Source organism: Malus sylvestris, chromosome 8 (genome assembly GCF_916048215.2).
Source record: "Malus sylvestris chromosome 8, drMalSylv7.2, whole genome shotgun sequence".
NCBI classification, from domain to species: domain Eukaryota; kingdom Viridiplantae; phylum Streptophyta; class Magnoliopsida; order Rosales; family Rosaceae; genus Malus; species Malus sylvestris.
The window spans coordinates 8,468,385-8,488,640 of NC_062267.1; the positions used below are offsets into that span (position 1 = coordinate 8,468,385).

General features: G+C 36.3%; 1 protein-coding gene across 3 annotated transcripts in view; it reads right to left on the bottom strand.

The window, feature by feature from the left end:
- LOC126631564 (patatin-like protein 2) overlaps positions 1–12,708 on the bottom strand; it is a 39,608-nt gene extending 26,900 nt beyond the window's left edge. The window contains exons 1-7 of one of the 3 annotated variants that reach the window (XM_050301684.1): positions 12,503–12,708; positions 12,198–12,379; positions 11,906–12,095; positions 11,560–11,739; positions 11,156–11,458; positions 10,868–11,040; positions 10,453–10,781 (exon numbers count right to left, since the gene is read on the bottom strand). In XM_050301684.1, coding sequence (XP_050157641.1) covers positions 10,703–10,781; positions 10,868–11,040; positions 11,156–11,458; positions 11,560–11,739; positions 11,906–12,095; positions 12,198–12,379; positions 12,503–12,634 — 1,239 coding nt within the window. In that variant the 5' untranslated portion in view covers positions 12,635–12,708 and the 3' untranslated portion in view covers positions 10,453–10,702. Of the gene's footprint in view, positions 1–10,452; positions 10,782–10,867; positions 11,041–11,155; positions 11,459–11,559; positions 11,740–11,905; positions 12,096–12,197; positions 12,380–12,502 lie in introns of those variants that run through there. The other 2 variants (XM_050301687.1, XM_050301686.1) reach the window with 2 other exon arrangements.
- Between the last annotated feature and the right edge of the window lie 7,548 nt (positions 12,709–20,256).

A 20,256-nucleotide genomic window follows, 5' to 3' on the forward strand; every position in this document is an offset into this window, starting at 1 on the left:
ATAAAAGTAGCAAATATTTGAAGATAAATGTTATTTATTTGTGATATTAGCTTAGGGAGCTCGAGACGGTGTGACACAGTTTGCAACGTAACACCGTTAACGATGTCGTCGACGTTAATGGAGAAAGCGGTCTCGGCATCAATTGGCCCATTTCGTCTTTCCACACCCTCACTCATCGAAAAGGCCCTCGATAATTTTAACGACAAAGGTGTTGAATTGTAATCTTGTCTTGGCCTAAAGATAATGGATCTAGTCCATGCACAAAGAAAGATCCATACACATGCTAGAGAATTTTAGCAAAGTTCAAGTTAGTGGAAGAGTCTAGAAGAATGGTGAGGATTCCACCAACATACAAGATTAGTGTAGATAATTCTAGCATAGGAAGGTAATGGAATTATTTAGATATATCTAGCATGATGTTTCCATGCTTCTCCAAGGTTCCATCCATGCCTATAAAAGGAGAAGGCATCCACACCATTTGAAACAACCAAGAAATCAAGTAGCAAGAAGAAGTGAAAACAACCAAGAAAGCAAGTAGTGAGAAGTGGGAAGAAGCAACAAAGCTTCGAAGAGTGTTTGAGTGTTTCATCTTGTACTAAGTTTGTGAGTGAATAAAAAATCTTGTGTAATACCTTGAGTATTCTTTCTTTCTCTTGCCTATCAATTCCGCCGCATTACATTCTTTTTTGTGAGATAAACATCTCTAAAGTAGTGAAGTCTTTTTAAACCCCAACAAAGTGGTATCAGAGCTATGGCTAGCAACGCTATGGCAGCCTTCCAAGTTCCAGTGCTCGACAACAACAACTTCGATAATTGGAGTATCAAAATGAAGGCCCTTTTGGGAGCACATGATGTCTGGGAAGTCGTGGAGAAAGGCTACACTGAGCCAGAAGATGAAGCTACTTTGTCCCAACCCCAGAATGAGAGTTTGAAAGACTCAAGAAAGAGAGACCAGAAGGCTCTCTACCTCATCTACTAAGCATTAGATGACAATGGCTTTAAGAAGGTCTCGAGTGCAACCTGGGCCAAGCAAGCATGGGAGAAGCTTCAAACCTCTTACAAAGGAGCCGAACAAGTGAAAAAGGTTCGTCTTCAAGTATTAAGAAGTGAGTTCGAATCTCTACATATGAAAGGGTCTAAATCAATCTTTGATTATTTCTCAAGAGTCTTAGCCGTTTCCAATCAATTAAAAAGAAACGGAGAAAAGTTAGAAGATGTTAGAATTATGGAGAAGATACTACGCTAGTTGGACCCCAAGTTCGAGCACATTGTCGTGACGATTGAAGAAACTAAAAACTTGGAAGAAATTAGTATAGAACAATTAATGGGTTTGCTATAAGCATATGAAGAGAAACATAAGAAGAGGCAAGGGAATGATGAGCAGCTCCTCAAGACGCATGTCCAGCCAAAGAAGAAAGAAGAAAGCTTGGACAACGAGAGAAGCCAGTACGAAAGAAGTCGTGGTCAAGGTCGCGGACGTGGACATGGACGTGGACGTGGTTGGAACTTCAACAATCATAACAACTACGAAAGAGAAGGAAGCTCAACAAATGGTCGTGGAAGAGGACGCTCAAACTTGAGGTATGAAAAATCTCAAGTTCAATGCTACAATTGTCAAAAGTTTGGGCATTATGCTTGGGAATGTAGAGCTCCAAGCAACAGGCCTGATAAGAAGGTCAATTATGTGAAAGAAGAGAAAGAAGATAATGGCCTTGTGCTACTAGCATGCCAGAACAATGATGGAGACCAAGACTATACATGGTATCTTGACACCGGCGCCAGCAACCACATGTGCGGAAGAAGAAGCATGTTCGTAGAGCTCAATGAATCGATGAGTGGCAACGTTTCTTTTGGAGACGAATCCAAAATACCCGTAAAAGGAAAAGGTAACATCCTTATTCCCCTAAAAAATGGCGGTCACCAAGTAATTTCAAATGTCTACTACGTGCCCAATATGAAAAGCAACATTTTAAGTTTGGGTCAACTCTTAGAAAAAGGTTATGATATTCACATGAAAAATTATAGCCTTTTTCTTAGAGATGACAAAGGAAGATTAATTGCCAAGGTGAAAATGTCAAAGAATAGGATGTTTCCTATGAATATTCAAAATGACGTTGCAAAGTGCACAGACACATCCTGGCTTTGGAATCTTCATTTTGGGCATCTTAACTTTGGGGGACTCGAGTTATTGTCCAAGAAGGAGATGGTGAGAGGCTTATCGTGCATTAGCCATCCTGATCAAGTTTGCGAAGGATGTTTACTTGGGAAATAGTTCAGGAAAAGCTTTCCAAATGAGTCAACCATAAGAGCCCAGAAGCCACTCGAGCTTATTCACACCGATGTGTGCGGTCCAATAAAACCAAGCTCTTTGGGTAAAAATAATTATTTCCTTCTCTTCATTGATGATTTTTCAAGGAAAACCTGGGTGTATTTCTTAAAGTAGAAATCAGAGGTATTTGGAGCATTCAAGAAGTTCAAAGCCGCCGTAGAAAAAGAAAGTGGTTACAAGATCAAAGCCATGAGATCTAATCGAGGAGGACAATTCACTTCGAAGGAATTTCAAGAATTTAGTGATGCCAATGGAATTCGTCGACCATTGACAGTTCCAAGATCCCCTCAACAAAATGGTGTGGCGGAAAGAAAAAATCGAACCATCCTCGACATGGCTCGAAGTATGCTCAAAAGCAAGAGATTGCCTAAGAAGTTGTGGGCAGAAGCTATAGCATGTGCTATCTACCTATCCAATCGGTCTCCAACAAGAAGTGTGTGGGGGAAGACTCCGCAAGAAGCATGGAGTGGAAGAAAACCAGGTATCTCCCATCTAAGAGTTTTTGGAAGCATATCCCATGTACATGTACCAGACGAGAAGAGACCAAACTCGACGACAAAAGTGAGAAATTTATCTTCATCAGCTATGACTCAATTTCAAAAGGCTATAAGCTGTATAATCTAAACAATGGGAAGATGATGATCAGTCGAGACGTGACATTCGATGAAGAAAGAGAATTGGATTTTGGTTCCCATGTAGGTGATCTTCACTTATTTCCTCAGTTTGAAGAAGATAATGAACAAGGGATGATGGAGCAAGCAAGAGAAGTTCAACAAGAATCCACTACTCTACCTACTTCACGAACATTAACCAATCATGGCAATTCACCAGCATCAACATCATCAAGTGAGAGTCTAAATGAAAGAGAAGTACCACGCACAAGAAGTCTACGAGATCTTTATGAGGTAGCCGAAAGACTCGATAATCCTACACTTTTCTGTCTCTTTGCTGATTGTGAACCAGTTGACTTCCAAGAAGCAGTGCAAGATACTAAGTGGAGGAAAGCAATGGATGAAGAAATTGAAGCAATCCAGAAGAATGATACATGGGAAATCGCTATTCTTCCGAAATGACACAAAGCCATCGGAGTCAAGTGGGTGTACAAGACAAAGAAAAATGCCAACGGAGAGGTTGAAAGATACAAGGCGAGATTAGTGGCGAAGGGCTATAGTCAAAGAGCCGGAATCGACTATGATGAGGTATTTGCGCCCGTTATTCGGTTGGAAACTATACGATTACTAATTTCTTTGGTAGCTCAAAACAAATGGAATATTCAACAAATGGATGTGAAGTTTGCTTTCCTAAATGGAGTCCTTGAAGAAGAAGTCTACATTCAGCAACCGTCAGGCTATGAAATCAAAAGGCATGAAGACAAAGTTCTGAAGCTGAAGAAAGCCCTCTATGGGTTAAAACAAGCGCCATGAGCATGGAATAGTCGCATTGACAAGTACTTCCAAGAAAACAACTTCACCAAGTGCCCTCATGAACATGCTCTCTACATCAAAGTCAAAGATGAAGATATTCTAATTGTGTGCTTATATGTGGATGATCTAATCTTCACCGGAAGTAATCCAAGCATGTATGAAGAGTTCAAAAGAGACATTAGGAAATATTGTGGGAGAATGATCTCCTTTTATAGAAGAAAGTTTCTAGCTTTGTTCTGACATTGACACGTGTCGTGTTGTGATTGGCTTATGATGTTGACACATGTCGCGCTATGATTGGCTTCTGATGTCGACACGTGTCGTACTGTGATTGGCCTCCTAGTTGGAGGGAAACTCTTCTAGGTCCTTGACGGTATAACGTTGATAGGTGCTCGATAGTTTTGGGATTGGTCAAGTATGGTACAAACAACATTAATAATTTGTGGTCAAGTTCTAGTAGCAAGTATGGTACAAACAACATTAATAATTTGTGGTCAAGTTCTAGTGGCAAGTTGTACCTATCGATTAGGGGCTTCCTGTCCTTACGTGGCTTATGGTTTGATTATGGCAGCTCGCTTATAAGACTTGAGTTATGTGCTTCTGGAACTTCCAACAATGGCTTCAAGTCTCAACCAAATATATAGCAAATAATATTTTAAAGAAATTAAAATAGTATTATTATCAAAGTAATATTTTTCTTTTGAAAATTTTACTCGTAAATAGTTGAAAAAAAATTCTATAAATTATTTTGTTATAGTAATCGAACCTAGTTTTGATTTCGATCCATTAAGTCAGTAAACGTTTGGGTAGCAGAATCATTTCAATTCTTGACTTCTATGTGTTTACTAACACATAAACATAAGCATTTCTAATTTATGACTTTTCTTTGCGTTTGCAAACACATGAAAATTAACGAGTTATATAAATTTCATATTATAGTTCGTATTTGTAATTCAATACGTGAAAAATTAAGAATTAAATTAATTAGAAAAATACTTTATATCATTTTATTTATTCTCTCCATATTGTCCTGGGCAACATTTCTAAATTCAGCCTGTCCAAAACCCTAGGCAACGTTTCTAAATTCAGCATGTCTAAAACCCTAGGCAGCATTTAAGTTCAGAGAAATTATCTATTGAAATTACAAAGTCTAGATCCAAGTAATAAATACATTGTGGCCGTGAGTCTAGAGATAAAAAATAGGGATCCATCCAAATCTTGATGGACACGTCCCAATCCCAATATCCCTTTAATACCAAGATGGGTACGTGCTGGCCGACACCCGAAGGTAACAAAGCCATTTTAAACATGCCTACAAAGAAAATATGTAATTATAAAGAAAAATGCCAATGCATGAATGTGTTCAGAGTATACAACTATTCAAGAATAATATGAAAGAATTATTATAAAAAGATACGAACAAAGAAATTATCTATTGAAATTACAAAGTCTAGATCCAAGTAATAAATACAGTGTGGCCGCGAGTCTAGAGATAAAAGATAAGGATCCATCCAAATCTTGATTGACATGTCCCGATCCTAATATCCCTCTAATACCAGGATGAGTACGTGATGGCCGACATCCGAGGGTAACGAAGCCATTTTAAACATGCCTACAAAGAAAATATGTAATTATAAAGAAAAATGCCAATACATGAATGTGTTCAGAGCATACAACTAATCAAAAATAATGTGAAAGAATTATTATAAAGAGATACGAACAAAGGAATGGGTCCTACACAGAGAAGACTCGAAGATACCTATGCGATACCTATGCGTAAGTGCCCTAACGCCGGGACCGTGTGCCTTGATTCTAACTCCTGAAGGGGGTGTAAAACAAAGGATGAGTGGATCAAAGTTTATAATAATAATACTAATAATAAGAAAACCATTTTCTTTCTGAACACACTAACCCCCTATTTTGAAAACACATATGTATAGTACTACATAATAGGTTTTTTGAAAACTCTAGCATGCCATGAAAAATGTTTGTAAAACAAGTACGTAGAATCTAGAGCACCAGTGCTTGGTAAAGGTAATATAGTCGCCCGAAGGCAAATCTGTAAAACATTCATAAATCACATCAATGATGTACTCAACTAGGGGTATCATAGTGGCTCGAAGGCATAACCATCACCCAAAGGTGAAGTTGTACGACATCGGGATACACAAGTGAAGAAATATAGGATCCATCACCCGAAGGTGAAGCTGTACGACTTTGGGTTACGCTAAAAAGGAAACATATATACATATATATATATATACACATATATATATGTATATGTATGTGTAGTGGGTCCATCACTCGAAGGTGAAACTGTATGACTCTGAGTTACGCCAGAGAAGAAACAAATATATATATATGTATATGTATATGTATATGTAATGGGTCCATCACTTGAAGGTGAAGCAGTACGACTCTGGGTTACGTCAGAGAAGAAATATAGGGTCTATTACCCGAAGGTGAAGCTCTACGACTCTGGGTTACGCGACTTATGCCAGAGAAGAAATATAGGGTCTATCACCTGAAGGTGAAGCTGTACGACTCTAGATTACGCCAGAGAAGAAACATTTACATATAACATAACACACCGACACTAGCCCCAGGCTAATGAAGCTGGAAGTATGTCACAAATATCATCAATTGTATACTATGGTCATAAACGTCTACATACTCGGTTATGTGTATGTGTTGTATGATAACCCATTAGTTAAGCACCGAAAACATATCTCAAAAATCTCATATCAAATCTAGAGCTCAAAAGCTCAAAGGCTCATCTCATAAATCCATGATAACTCATTTTCGTAAATCCATAGAATTTCATATACAAAAATTCAATAATTCATAACCCTTAGTAAAACATAAATTCGATAAATCATAAATATTTTGTAAAAGTAAGTTAAATAAATCATAAATTCTCCGTAAACCCTAAGTATGGAAATCCGTAAAACATAATATAAAACATATTCAATTCGTGAAATATGCAATGCATGCAAACCTAATATTTTATAAAAACATGCAATTCAAGAAGGGGTCCACTCACATATATTTTTTTTTCCGGGGAGCCGCTCGAACTAGAGAAGACAATGTCACTTCCCACCGACGCACCTAAACACAAATAGAGGCCATTTAATAAAACTCTACTAAAACGATAGAATTTGATATTCTTTGTACAAGACAAGGCAACTTGAAGGATATTGTACCAAGGAAATAGTGATGATGGGGAGCTGTTCAAGATACCAATTACAATGTTGTTCAAGTCTAGTGTTACAAGAATGGGAAAGTGTGCTGCATTTGTTGGTAAGAAGATTAAAGCTACAATTTGGCATAAAAGGTTGGGACATTCATCTGAAGAAGTTCTTAGTATGATGCTGCAGAATAATGAGTTGTCAAATAGTATAGATTCATGTTAATCCATGTGTAGTTCTTGTATTCAAGGAAAATTGAGTAGGCTGCCATTTCATATAAAGCAAGATAGGTCTACTGTTATTTTTGAGAAAATCCTTCAGATGTATAAAGGCCTTCACCTGTGAAATATGTGGAAGGTTATAGGTATTACTTACCTTTGTTGATGATTATTCTAGGTTTGTATGGATATTTCCAATGGTGAATAAATCAGATGCTTTCTCAATTTTTACAAAATTCCATGCCTTTGTTTTGAACCAGTTTCAAGTGTTAATCAAAATTTTACAATCTGATGGCGGATGAGAGTATATGAGTAATTTGTTTAAAGAATTTTTGGATGCAAAGGGTATTATACACCATGTTTCCTGTCCTCACACTCCCCAACATAATAGAGTTACTGAGAAGAAAAAGAGGCATGTAGTTGAGACAGTTATCAGTTTGATGTCAGATGCACAACTACATATTCATTTTTGGTATCATGCATGTTCTCATGCAGCTTTTCTAATCAATCGAATGCCTAGTAGAGGCTTACACATGAAATCTCCATATCATATTGTGTTTTAGACTATTCCTGACATGAAGAATCTTAAGGTATTTGGCACGCAGTCTATCAATTACTGAGATCATTCAATCATAATAAATTGGAACCAAGATCAACTCAGTGTATTTCTTGGTTTTGCGCATGGTTATAAGGGAGTAATATGTTATGACAATAAGACCAGAATGATTATTTTGTCCAGACATGTAATTCATGATGAAGACATATCATTTCAAGCATGTTTCAACAAAGAAGACCTCAAGTGTAGTGCAAATATCATTACAACCCCCAGTTCTAATACATTTACAAGTTCCAGGTGTTAGATCATCCACTTCTGCACAACTTTAATACAATTTTCAAGACCTTAACTCAGTGTCTATCATAACTGGTGATGTAAGTGCAGGTTCTGATAGTCCTGCTATTCATGAAACAGTTCAAAACATAGAAGGAGTTAACAGTTCTGGACTGTTGCACAAGAGCAATGATATCACATCATTAACATCTTCACAACATCTCTCCCCATTACACCATCACTCTGGTACAATATTTGTATTACCTGTCCTCTGATGGAATTCAACAACTTGTCACTTGAACTCATTCAATGCTCACTAGACTAAAGAATAGAGCAATTGAAAGAAGAAATTATGTTGCACTGGTTATAGCTTTTCCGGAGTTACAATCTTTGCAAATTATAGATGAAGAACCATTCACTGATGGGTATTCATTTGTTTTTGAAATTTCTGATGTACTTGAACCTGCTACATTTCGAAAAGTAGCAACTATACCATAATGGCAAACAAAAATGCAAGAAGAGCATGACTCTCTTAGAGCTTAAAGGACATCGGTTTTAGTTCCACCACCTCAAGATAGAGCAATTGTAGGGAGTAAATGGGTGTACAAGGTTAAGAAGAATCTAGATGGCAATGTGTCAAGGTATAAATCAAGGTTGGTAGGTCAGGGTTTTTCTCAAGAACATGGTATTGATTATCTCGATACTTTTAGTCCAGTTGTAAGGCATACCACTGTGAGAATCCTTCTAGCTTTAGCTGCTACCAATCATTAGATTCTCAGGCAATTGGATATTAAAAATGCATTTCTGCATGGAGATTTGCAAGAAGAGGTATACATGAAGCAATCTTAGGGCTTTGTTGATCCATCCTATCCCTTTCATGTTTGTAAGTTGATTAAGTCCTTATATGGATTGAAACAGGCACCAAGAGCCTGGAATTCGAAATTCACTAGCTATTTGACAGTCTTGGGTTTCAAAGCTTCAGCCTCAGATACTAGTCTCTTTGTTAAACAAGATGGATCAAATATTATCATCCTATTATTATATGTGGATGATATTATTTTGACTGGTTTAAATGCTACAAAAGTTTAAAAAGTGGTGCAAGAATTATCTGAAGTCTTTGAGTTGAAGGATATGGGAAAGCTTACTTATTTTCTGGGATTGCAACCCCAATATCAAAGTGATGGAGACATATTTGTAAACCAGTCCAAGTATGTCGAGGATTTAATCCACAAGGCAGGAATGGACTCTTGTAAACCTGCAAATACCCCGTGTAAGCCATATCATCAAATGCTGCAAATAGAAAGAGAGTTACTCACAAATCCATCAATGTATAGAAATTTAGTTGGTTTATTAGAACCTTCATTAGGCCAAATATTGCATTTGCAGTAAATATTGTATGTCAGTTCATGTCTACTCCAACTGATATACATTTTGGAGCTGTTAAAAAGGATCCTAAGGTACCTCCAAGGGACAATCAACACTGGAATTAGTTTTAATGCAGATACGGTTACTCTAATCAATGCATTCTCAGATTCGGATTGGGCTGCGGATTGGAATACTCGAAGATCAATCACAAGATATGTGGTTCACTTGGGCAATAATCCAATTTTGTGGCAATCAAAGAAACAAAGCTCAGTTTCTCAAAGTTCAATTGAAGCCGAATACAAAGCTTTGGCACACATTGTAGCTGATATAGCTTGGATAAGGAATATATTGAAGGATTTGAAGGTGTTTGTTCATAGTCCACCTGTCATTCACTGTGACAATATGTCTGCTATTGCATTAAGTGAAAACCCAATTTTCTATTCAAGGATTAAACATCTTGATACATACCATCATTTTGTAAGAGAGAGAGGGCAGCAAGGAGATTTACAGATCCAATACATACCAACTGAAGAGCAACCTGCGAATGTATTAACTAAGGGTTTACGTAGTCCTGCTTTTATCAAGCATTGTTACAATCTCAAGCTGCGGAATCCCAGCTGAGATTGAGGGGGATGAAGACTGTGATAATGCTGCTACATCATCATCTATTGCAGTTAAGAAATGTAATACATCAGCGCCACATCAGCTGTCAAATTAGTTAGGAAGTTAGGTGGTTATGATGCTAGCTTGCATGCTGAGCTGCTGCTACTACTACTACTAGCAATATATACGGCTTGTATTGTGACTGATGGAATCATCTAAGAAATCTCAGAAGCTTGATTCTCTCAATTCTCTCTCATACATTCTCTTTAGTTTTCTGCATTTTCTTCCATTGATACGTACTGTGATACATGTTATCAGTATGTGAGAGTTGAGAAATTAATCCAAAATCTCATAATTTCACTCTGCATATTCGATTTAATATCCTCCAAATATATTCATAATGCTGCCTGAATAGGATGGCTGCTTCTTGTAATTGCATACTCTAATACTCTTGCGTACACCATGATGAAGAACTGTGTAGGACTGTAATACCGTGTTTTTAAAATGAAAGCTTAATTTTATTGAGTATCCAACAACCAACAAATTAACAAAAGAATGAATATATCGATTACAGAGAGATCTACAGTGATATCCCAACAGGGATTTATTAGAACACAAACAAATATTAAGAGATGGAGTATATGGTTGCCATTTGCCCCCATACCCTTGAATTATCCATAATTTACATTTCCAAACAGTATAATTTAAAGAATAATGACTTGTCATCGTCTTAGGGTAACAATTAATCAGTAAGTACTTTCAGTATGCCCGTTGGTTGACCCTGCTTGGCGCCTCCTCTTCTCTTCCGACAGTAGTTTAGCAAACCTGAAAATTGTAGTAATTAAATTACAATTTTTCACTACTCACCAATTACATATATAAATCTGTTGGTTTAATGATAAATATTTTACCTTGTAAGAGCCTCTGCATTTGTCTCATGCTTAGTAGCCTCAAACTTGCCACTGTCCAAATTAACCCGAGAAACCGGTTTTTTCAATAGCCCTTCTCCAACTTTCACAAGATTGGTCAAATTCTTCTTTGTGGCTATATCCACAGAAGCTATTGTCCCACGAAGGGTATCATCCTACGTTTGGTATCAGAAATGATGTCAGTTTTTGTGTCTAAACAACATTATTCTAAAAAAAAGTTATACTGATGAATCTATGGATAAAATGCATTTCGGATGACGGGTTCAGTACCTGAATTCTAAGATAATTTTCTTCAGAATGAAGGGCTTGGAAAATTGCAGAAAGGTGAAGATCAACCATATCGTTGCTTGCTTGACTGAAAACATTAATGATGGGGGTGGAGCCACCGCTGGTTAACCAATTCAACAGGCCCCATTTCGCTGAAGAGCTTGCATGGTATTTCATTTCAGCTTTTGATGAACCAGTTCCTAATGATATCACTAGAAATCTCCCATAGTCCATAGGTTTCACAGGAAAAACGTCTGGATTCGCCTTCCTTATTTCGTTTGTAACTTCACAAACAGCAAGTAAAGTCTGCAAGGACAAAAGTGTGTTGAGTGTTTAAGTTAATTTTTTATAATCCCGAAGTTTACTTTTAAAATCAGTGGTATAAATTGACAATCTGGTAATATAACTCCTCCTATCACATATACCGGATTATTTGCAGCCACGCCGCCATCTATAAGGTTGAATTCCCTAGTTCTGCCTGCAACGTTCTTGGTTTCAAAATAATGAGCTGGAAGATAAGTTGGTGCCGCTGAGGTTCCAATGCATATGTCAGAGAGTAAGGCATCGTATGATGGCTTCTTTTTCACCTGCCAACAAAAATAAGCACATCATATTATATTACAACATAATGAGTAATTTGCTTAAATAATTTTTAGACGTGAACAAATTTTACAATACTTTGACGTATAGAATATTCTGGAATATACTAAAATTATTCGAATTAGTTAATATATCAGAAAGACGGTGAATTACCTTAAAGTTGGAGAAGATAGCTGGCTGGAGATTCTTGATGTCAAATGTGGGAATTACAACATTAGTCAATGTGTCGTGCAATCTTTTGTTGCCCAACCTTTTCCTAATCAAGCGATGCAAATACTTGCCATTGTATTTTGGTCCTGCTAGAGCTTTGATAATCTTTGTCGTATTGGGAAAAATTGGCCAACTGTCGTTTAAACCGTTAGAGCAACAATTATTATGAATATCCAAAATATAAAAATTAATTAAGTTGACATAATTAACATGTAATTAATTAAGCATGCATTACCTGTTTTGGGAGAAGATTTTAGGGCATAGATTTAAGTAGAAGTCTATAATATCTTTGGCAGCGAACAGTGGGCGGTTATTCTCGTTTGGGGCTGCGAGCATAGCGGTCACAAGACCACCTGTGCTTGTTCCTGCAATCACATCAAAATAGTCAGCGATCCTTGCATCTTCACCATCCAGCTTCTGCAGTACCACCAATGACATTAATCTTATTTGTACTTAATTGGGAAAATAAATCACTTAAAGTACTATTAAAACAGATATGGTAAAGTACTTATATATATATTGACAGAAAGTCTTATATACCTGAAGTTCAGATTCGAGGAAAGCAAGAATGGTTGCCGGAATGAGGCCTCTTATTCCGCCCCCATCGATGCTGAGAACTGTGACTATCTTTCCAAAGACTGTGGGGGGCTCTACTCTACCGCTTCTTTCCATCAGATCAGTTAGCGAGAGAGAGAGAGAGAGAGAGAGAGAGAGAGAGAGAGAGAGAGAGAGAGATTTCTGAGTTATGCTTTGAGAGAAGTAGTCTTGGTATTTATAACACCAGCTTTCGTGCATGCGTGTTTCTGTATGGTAACCCATCTTCCGGGAAATATGCATGCAACCTCCCCTTAGATAATTTCCAACGTGTGGATAATAACCCATGCTGAATTGCTGAGCCGGTCCTTCAGAAATTAGGCGAATTAATTAATTATAGTTGTATCTAATTGACTATGGGAGATAACTGACTCCACAAGAATTGTAGAGGAATTTCCACACAAAACTTCGTAGCTAATTCACAAGACTTTTTGCTTATGATCCAAATTATTTTTATTACAAAATATTTTATAAACATAATCTATAAGAAAATCAATAAAATTACAATGGATGGCCAATCAATTGTAGCAAATAAATAGATGGTTCGTAATATTTTTATTGTATTAATATATTTCTGCATGCAATAAATAGACAGTTCATAATACTAATATCGTTTTTGTAACTCCTCCCAAATTTTATGCAGCCAATATCCAGCTTGATGAGGCTCTTGCGTATGTAATATATTCCTGCATGCAATATTGACTTGTAATTACGCATACACCTCTTGAGATTTTTTGAGTTTTCACAAAACCATCTCAAATTTTAAAAGTAACAGAAATACCCCCTGATGTTTCAAAATCATTTCACGAACCCCTTCTGTTAGGGTTTCGTAGTTTTATGATGGCAACAGCATAATATAATTTTAAAATTAACCTTGTATAGCTATTCTAGTTAAGAATAAGATATCCCACCTATAACAAAAAACCACCAATTCACCCATCTCTTAAGTTGAAGACTACATCTCCTCTGCCCGGCACTTCTTCGAATGGTTCATCCATACAATGTATGGTTTGGTGATGAATTTGTGTTTCCCTGCTCAGCTTTCTCTTTTGAGATTTAGGTTTGCTTTGCTTTATGAGGTTAAGCTTAATATGTTAGTTTTGCTTCTATATGTGGAGTTTTGGGTTCGAATTTGATGGTATTTATTTTTTGTTAGATTTATTTATTTATTTATTTTTTATAACAAGAGTGAAGCGTGAGGGTTAAAAAGTCAGAACCTTGGTACTTTTCAGGTTATTGGTTTTCAATTTCTGGATTTAAAGCGGACCGACTTTTATATTTTTAGGCTTACTTTATGAAGAAAATAAAAATGAACGTTGCCTTTTCAAGTATTTCATCAGAACTAACTTGATATGTTTGCATGTGGTCGAATATTCTAGCGAGTAAGTTTTGTTTTTTAATTTTTAATTTTAATTTTAATTTTTTTTGTTAAATAGTGAATAGGTGTTGGGTTTTCACTTATGTGGCCTCCGAGACTTCACATCTTTTAACTTATTGTAATAGTTTCAAACTTTCCTCCATTTTTCTAACAATAGAAAAATTTTAAAAATAAATAAATAACCTGATGCTCCTGCTATGAGGTGTAAATATAGTTCCTTGAGAAACTTTGCTTATTTTTTCAAATATTTAACTGATCATGGATGTATATGTGGCTGCAACAAGATTTTGTCTCGACCGCTGCGAAGGTCTATTAATTATCATTAGGTTTATGGTGTGCGCGTCAAACAATCTTGTTCGTTTTTCAACTCATTATGCTGATCATAGATTTTTAGTTGATTCATTTGCGTGCTTAATCATGCCTTTCGGATTATGGTGCATATTTTGATCTTTATCTCTAACTGTTGGGTGATATAAAATTGCAGAATTCTTCAAGTTTTTGGCGATTATGTGCAGTGATTTCAACGAAAAAAATATTATTAGTGTTTTTATATAATAAGCATCGTCATCGTCCAATCAAAACTTGCAGGCAAACACAATTTTAAGCCCGTAAGGGGTTTTATACGTAATTAAACCGGCATATATAGCCTCATGCATAAATGGGAATAATTATAGAGAAATGCTAAGGAGATTCTTGACTTTTTGTGGACTTTTTTGCTACCTCACAATCAATTACTGTGCTAACATTTTAAAATATTGTGAGAAATATAAGATGACAGAAAATTTATGAAGAGTGTCATTTTTGACAGAATTTTTTAAGCTTTTCTTAGAATTATATATTGAATTTATTCAATGTCATGCTGCCGTATTTTATTAATTCAGTTAAAAAAAAAACAGAAAAAGTGATTGAATTTATTCGATGTCAACCAATTGGTCTTACATATGGCAGTAGCCAATTCAACAATACGAGGTTGACAGATAGGATAATATGTAACTTTATCCAATCGTACTTCAAATTCTTCTTTTTAAAAAGTGATAAGAATAGTCATCTCTTAGTTTGCAAATAATTAGACTCTTAACACGTGCCTTTGAAAAAACAAACCAAAACAGCCAGATGTTGGATTAAATCAAACTGTTGAAATAATCCAAACCCTAAGGAATAATCAACCTTTAAATTCGGTGTTTGGAATAAAAGGAACAAACGAATTAATCTGTCGCAGTTGAAGGATACTTTCATCCTTATTTAATTGGACAGGTCTAAACTTAGTTTTGGTTTAAATCAATTTGGGTGGACATGAAGGTGCTTCCTAGGGTGGGGACAAATTCTTTCTTCCACACAAGAAGAACTTCGAGTTGCATCATCTGTCTAAAATTTGTGCGTTTGTTACACTGGATATTTCCAGACTGGATTAACTTCAAAAACTAAGCTAGACTGATTTAGACTAAACTAAATTTAATTGACATAGTAAAGCATTTGATATAATATCGAACTAAAAAGTAGGGTAATAAAAATCAGTGAAAAAAGGACCCAATTTAAACAATCACAACAAATTAATTCCATACAACATCATAAATTATCTAACCCACAATGAAATCCTAAATTGAAAAATACCAGAAGGGGAAATCACTAAGTAGAATATATCAATGAAAATCAAAATCGAGTTTTACTGGAATGCAAATTAGCCGTACCTAGTGCTTGATTAGGCGCCTCCTGATTATGAATGGACAATGGTTATGACGAGCAAGTAACTGCAGTTATTCATCTATAACTGTTTATACTCATACCCGCACAACCGTTTACCTGTTGGGTAATTACCTAAATGGTTATACCCATATCCATAACCGTTTATAAACGGTTAACCATACCCATAACCGCGTATCTATTTAACCCTAACCATATACCCGTTTACCCATTTTTCTCCTATTTACATTTTTTTTAATCGTAACCGTATACAACTCCAATAATTGAAATAATAATTTACGAACGATATTTTTAACTGTTATCAATCAAGGTAATATGATACATTTGCTAAGAATTAATTTGTTACTTACAAAATACCTCTCATTACTTGAGCAAGCATATTGGAAAGAAAATTCATGTATTTCAAACATATTTTTCTTCTATACCCAAACAAGTCTTCAATTATAACATCCATACGATTACAAAGTAAAGCTTCTAAAACTCAAGGTAGTCATTATCTTAATATGCACCAGGACTGGATGTTATAAGCACCAACATTGGAATCAATAAGCATTAGCACTGGATGTTATAATGAAATGGATGTTATAATCAACATGCAAATACCTCTCATTACTTGAGCAAGCATATTGGAAAGAAAATTCATGTATTTCAAACATATTTTTCTTCTATACCCAAGCAAGTCTTCAATTATAACATCCATACGATTACAAAGTAAAGCTTCTAAAACTCAAGGTAGTCATTATCTTAATATGCACCAGGACTGGATGTTATAAGCACCAGCACTAGAATCAATAAGCATTAGCACTGGATGTTATAATTGAAATGGATGTTATAATCAACATGCAATTTCTATGGAAAGTGAATGTTGTGATTTAGCTTAGCTTAGGTTTTTTGTTTTTTAATTTTATTTATTTATTAAAATAAATGGTAAATGGGTACTCGTTTATAACTGTATTTAATACTCATAACCGCTCATATAAATTTCACGGGTAAACGGTTACCTATAACCGTAACCGTGAAATTCGGACGGATAACTATGGTTACCTATAATCGATGGGTATTTGCCCATCCCTGCTCCTGATGTCCCTGGTCTTCTTGGGGAGTCGCCTCCTGATGGCCCTAGTCTTCTTGGTGAGTCGCCTTATGCCTTTGGCACATCACTGTCAACACAACATCTCAATGAAAAGCCTCACAAGACCTACCCAAACAGATTCAGAAGAAATTAGATCGACCCAAAGAGATTTTAGAAGAAATTTGACCCACAAATCATGTTTGAGCCTGTAGCTGATCTAGATGTTTTTTAGCTCCTTGCAGTTTCCAATTGTCTTCCTTTGTTTTTGGATCGTGCAGGAAGTTAGCTCGATGCTGTTAGAGAAGCTTCTTTCTGCAGGTATTGGGAATAGACCTGTTGTTTTCGTGACTCACAGGTCTGTACAGTGTTGCTTGTGTGTTCAAATCTATCCCCTTGGTGTGCCATTTTCGGTTTAATCATACAGTAGCCATAACATATATATTTTTTTCAGTCATCACATACACACACACACACATCTATAAAATGCACTCTTTCTCTTTATTTTTTCAATTTCGAGTTCTAACTTTGACCGATTTAAGGATGTCTTCGAGGTCTTGTGTGTTGTCAGAGTTTTTTTGTATCCCCAAAAAAAACAAAACAGAAGTAAAATAAGCAGGTGCTGCAGACGTTTTTCTTCTAAATGAACTTTCTGGTAAACACCAAATGTGGTCCAGAGTCTCACAACCAAAGGATATAGTCTTTTATTGTGTCTTCCTTTTCTCACCTTCAATTTTAGTGCAGTTAATAATGTAACCAATCTTTCTCTTTATTTTGGTTCACAGCATCCTTTGTTTTTTGGGAGAACTAATAAAAAGTCCCTCACAAAACTCTTTTTATCGAAAAACACTTAGCCAACTTTTCTTATTATTAAGAACATGTATTGTATTACAAGGATGAAAAGCAAAAATGAGTCGCACTTCATGAGGTCCTTAATAATAAAGAAAGTGTCTTTAATAATACAAAAAGGTGTCCTTAATGATAAAGAAAGTTGTCTAAGAGTTTTTTTAATAAAAAAAAGTTTTGCTAGGGGCATTTTATTGATTTTCTATGTTTTTTTGTAAACAGCTCATAGCATCCTTTTATTACTAAGTTTTTATATAATATAATTTATAGATGATTATATTTTTAATGCAATAATCTACCAGCTTTCTCTTGTTTGCAGCATGGGAGGTCTGGTTGTCAAGCAGATACTGCATAAAGCAAGAGCAGATAATATCAATAACCTCGTGAAAAACACCATTGGAGTTGTACGCACCTTTCTATAATTGAACAATTCACTTATAATGCTGTTCTTCACCTGTTTATTATCGTTTTCTATATGAGAACTCTGGTGTTTTATGCTCGCCTCAGGTTTTCTATAGCTGCCAGCATTTTGGAAGCAAACTTGCTGACATTGTAAGATTATGAGTATGAAACATATACAAGAACTGGTTATAGTGTTTGAGATTGATATGGAAAAGTCTTGGTTAAAACGGTTTAGGTTGTCCTTATTGTTTTAGGATAACATAGTTGAGAGAAGTTCCAATTGGTTTTGGAAAAGAACTTAGTGTTGGAACTTCATGAGGTCTCGTAATTCTTCATGGTTCGTATGAGCTTGAATCTCAGTCCAATTCTAATAGGGAATGGACAAAGGAGCACTATATATTTATGGTTCAAACCACTGCTCTTGCGATACCAGCTTATGTTGTTCTAAGTCCTATTGATTAGAGAAGCTATTGTGATTGTAAAAGAGGAGAAGGTTTCGAACACATAGGCTGCAATGGCTTCTTCATCAGGATTGAACAATGCAGGTATGTTCTAAAAGGTTTTGGTTCTTAAGTCTGTTAAATGCAAAATTTAGACTAGTTGCGATTTAATTGGATGAATTCTTGTTTCTTGGATAAGTTGCTGCAATTTTATTCTTACAGACTGTTAGACCAAGTAAGTGTTTGCTTCCTGCTCCCTCGACTTCAGGAGGTTGTGATCAACCTAAATTCTTATCCTTGAACAGTTAGCTTAGGTTACAACTCTTTTAAATGTTTGTTGTTTCTCTGATATGTTTCTTTTGTATAGGTTGTTGTAATATTTGAATTTTCAATAGCCTTGTAAATAGGGATTTCTTTCCCTAATGTAATATGAAATGGAATATAAATACATGCAACCTTTCATTGAAAAGGCATGCAATTGAAGTGAACTCTTGAGCAATCCTAAGTTTTACATGGTATTAGAGCCCTAGCAGTCCAACGACACAGATCTTTTTTTTTTCTTCCAATGGCTGTTACCTCAAACAGTGCTGCAACCCCAACCAATTCCATTCCCAACCTAGCAATACCTGCGACAAACCCCTTCTCCTACATGACTACAGTCTTAAACATCAAACTGGATCGAACCAACTATCTTCTATGGTTGGCTCAAATCCTACCAATCCTCAAGAGTTGTGACCTTATGGGTTATGTAGATGGGTTCATCGCATGCCCTCCCAAACAGCTTCCTGGTACCGCTGCCATCAACCTTGAATATACAACCTGGGTGCAGCATGATCAAATGATACTAAGTTGGATAAATGGCTCCCTCACGCCATCTGTGTTGTCTGTCGTGGCAAGCAAGAAATCCTCTTGTGATACCTAGGAAGCTCTCGAGCAGTGGTATGCTTCCTTATCCCAAAATTGCATTTTGTTTCTTCATAATGAATTGATGCAAACCAAGAAATGAGATATGTCTATTGTTGATTATCTTGATCGAATGAACTCGATTTTTGACAACCTTGCCCTAGCTAAGCAACCAGTGAATGATGATGAGCTTTGTTGATGCACAAAACCGGAGGTCTTGGAACAACGTAAATCCGACCGTGAATCTGCAAGTAATGTAAATAACACAAGATGTATCGTGGTTCACCCCAAGGTTTGGGCTACGTCCACACTGATTGTATTTATTTGAAGGAGAGAGAGCTATGAGAGTGAGAGCGTTGAGAGAGGGTGAGAGGGCCTAAGAATTTGGCTTCCTCTAATTGTGAGGGTGAGGGGTCCTTTTATAGAATAAGGACTCCTCACTTATTACATATTTGCCCCTTCCTTTATCCCATAATTACATTTAAGTCCCCTGAGTATTTGTACGAGATCTAAATACGAGGCCCTAAATATGGTATAAACAATAGTCTCCCAAGTCTTCAGTCAAGAGAGTCTTTTGGCTGGAGACTTGAAATTCAGTCCATATGTGGGCCGAAGTAACTAGATGTTGTCTTGAACTGAGGTTTGATATGAGGCGGTGCTCAATCTGAAATGACGCTCAACTAGAAGTAGCACACGCTGCGATGCTGCTCGGCTCGTGGCTTATGGCACCTTGGTTGGCTCGGCTTGCGGCGTTTGAAGATAAGGGAGTCCCTTTTATAGAATAAGGGCTCCCTCCTCAATACATGAATGATAGGCTAGAGTTGATGCTCTCTAATGATGGTGAGGGAGTCCCTTTTATAAAATAAAGGCTCGCTCCTCAGTACATAAATAATGGGTGCTCTCTAATGAAAGTGAGGGAGTCCCTTTTATAGAATAAGGGTTCGCTCCTCAGTACATGAAT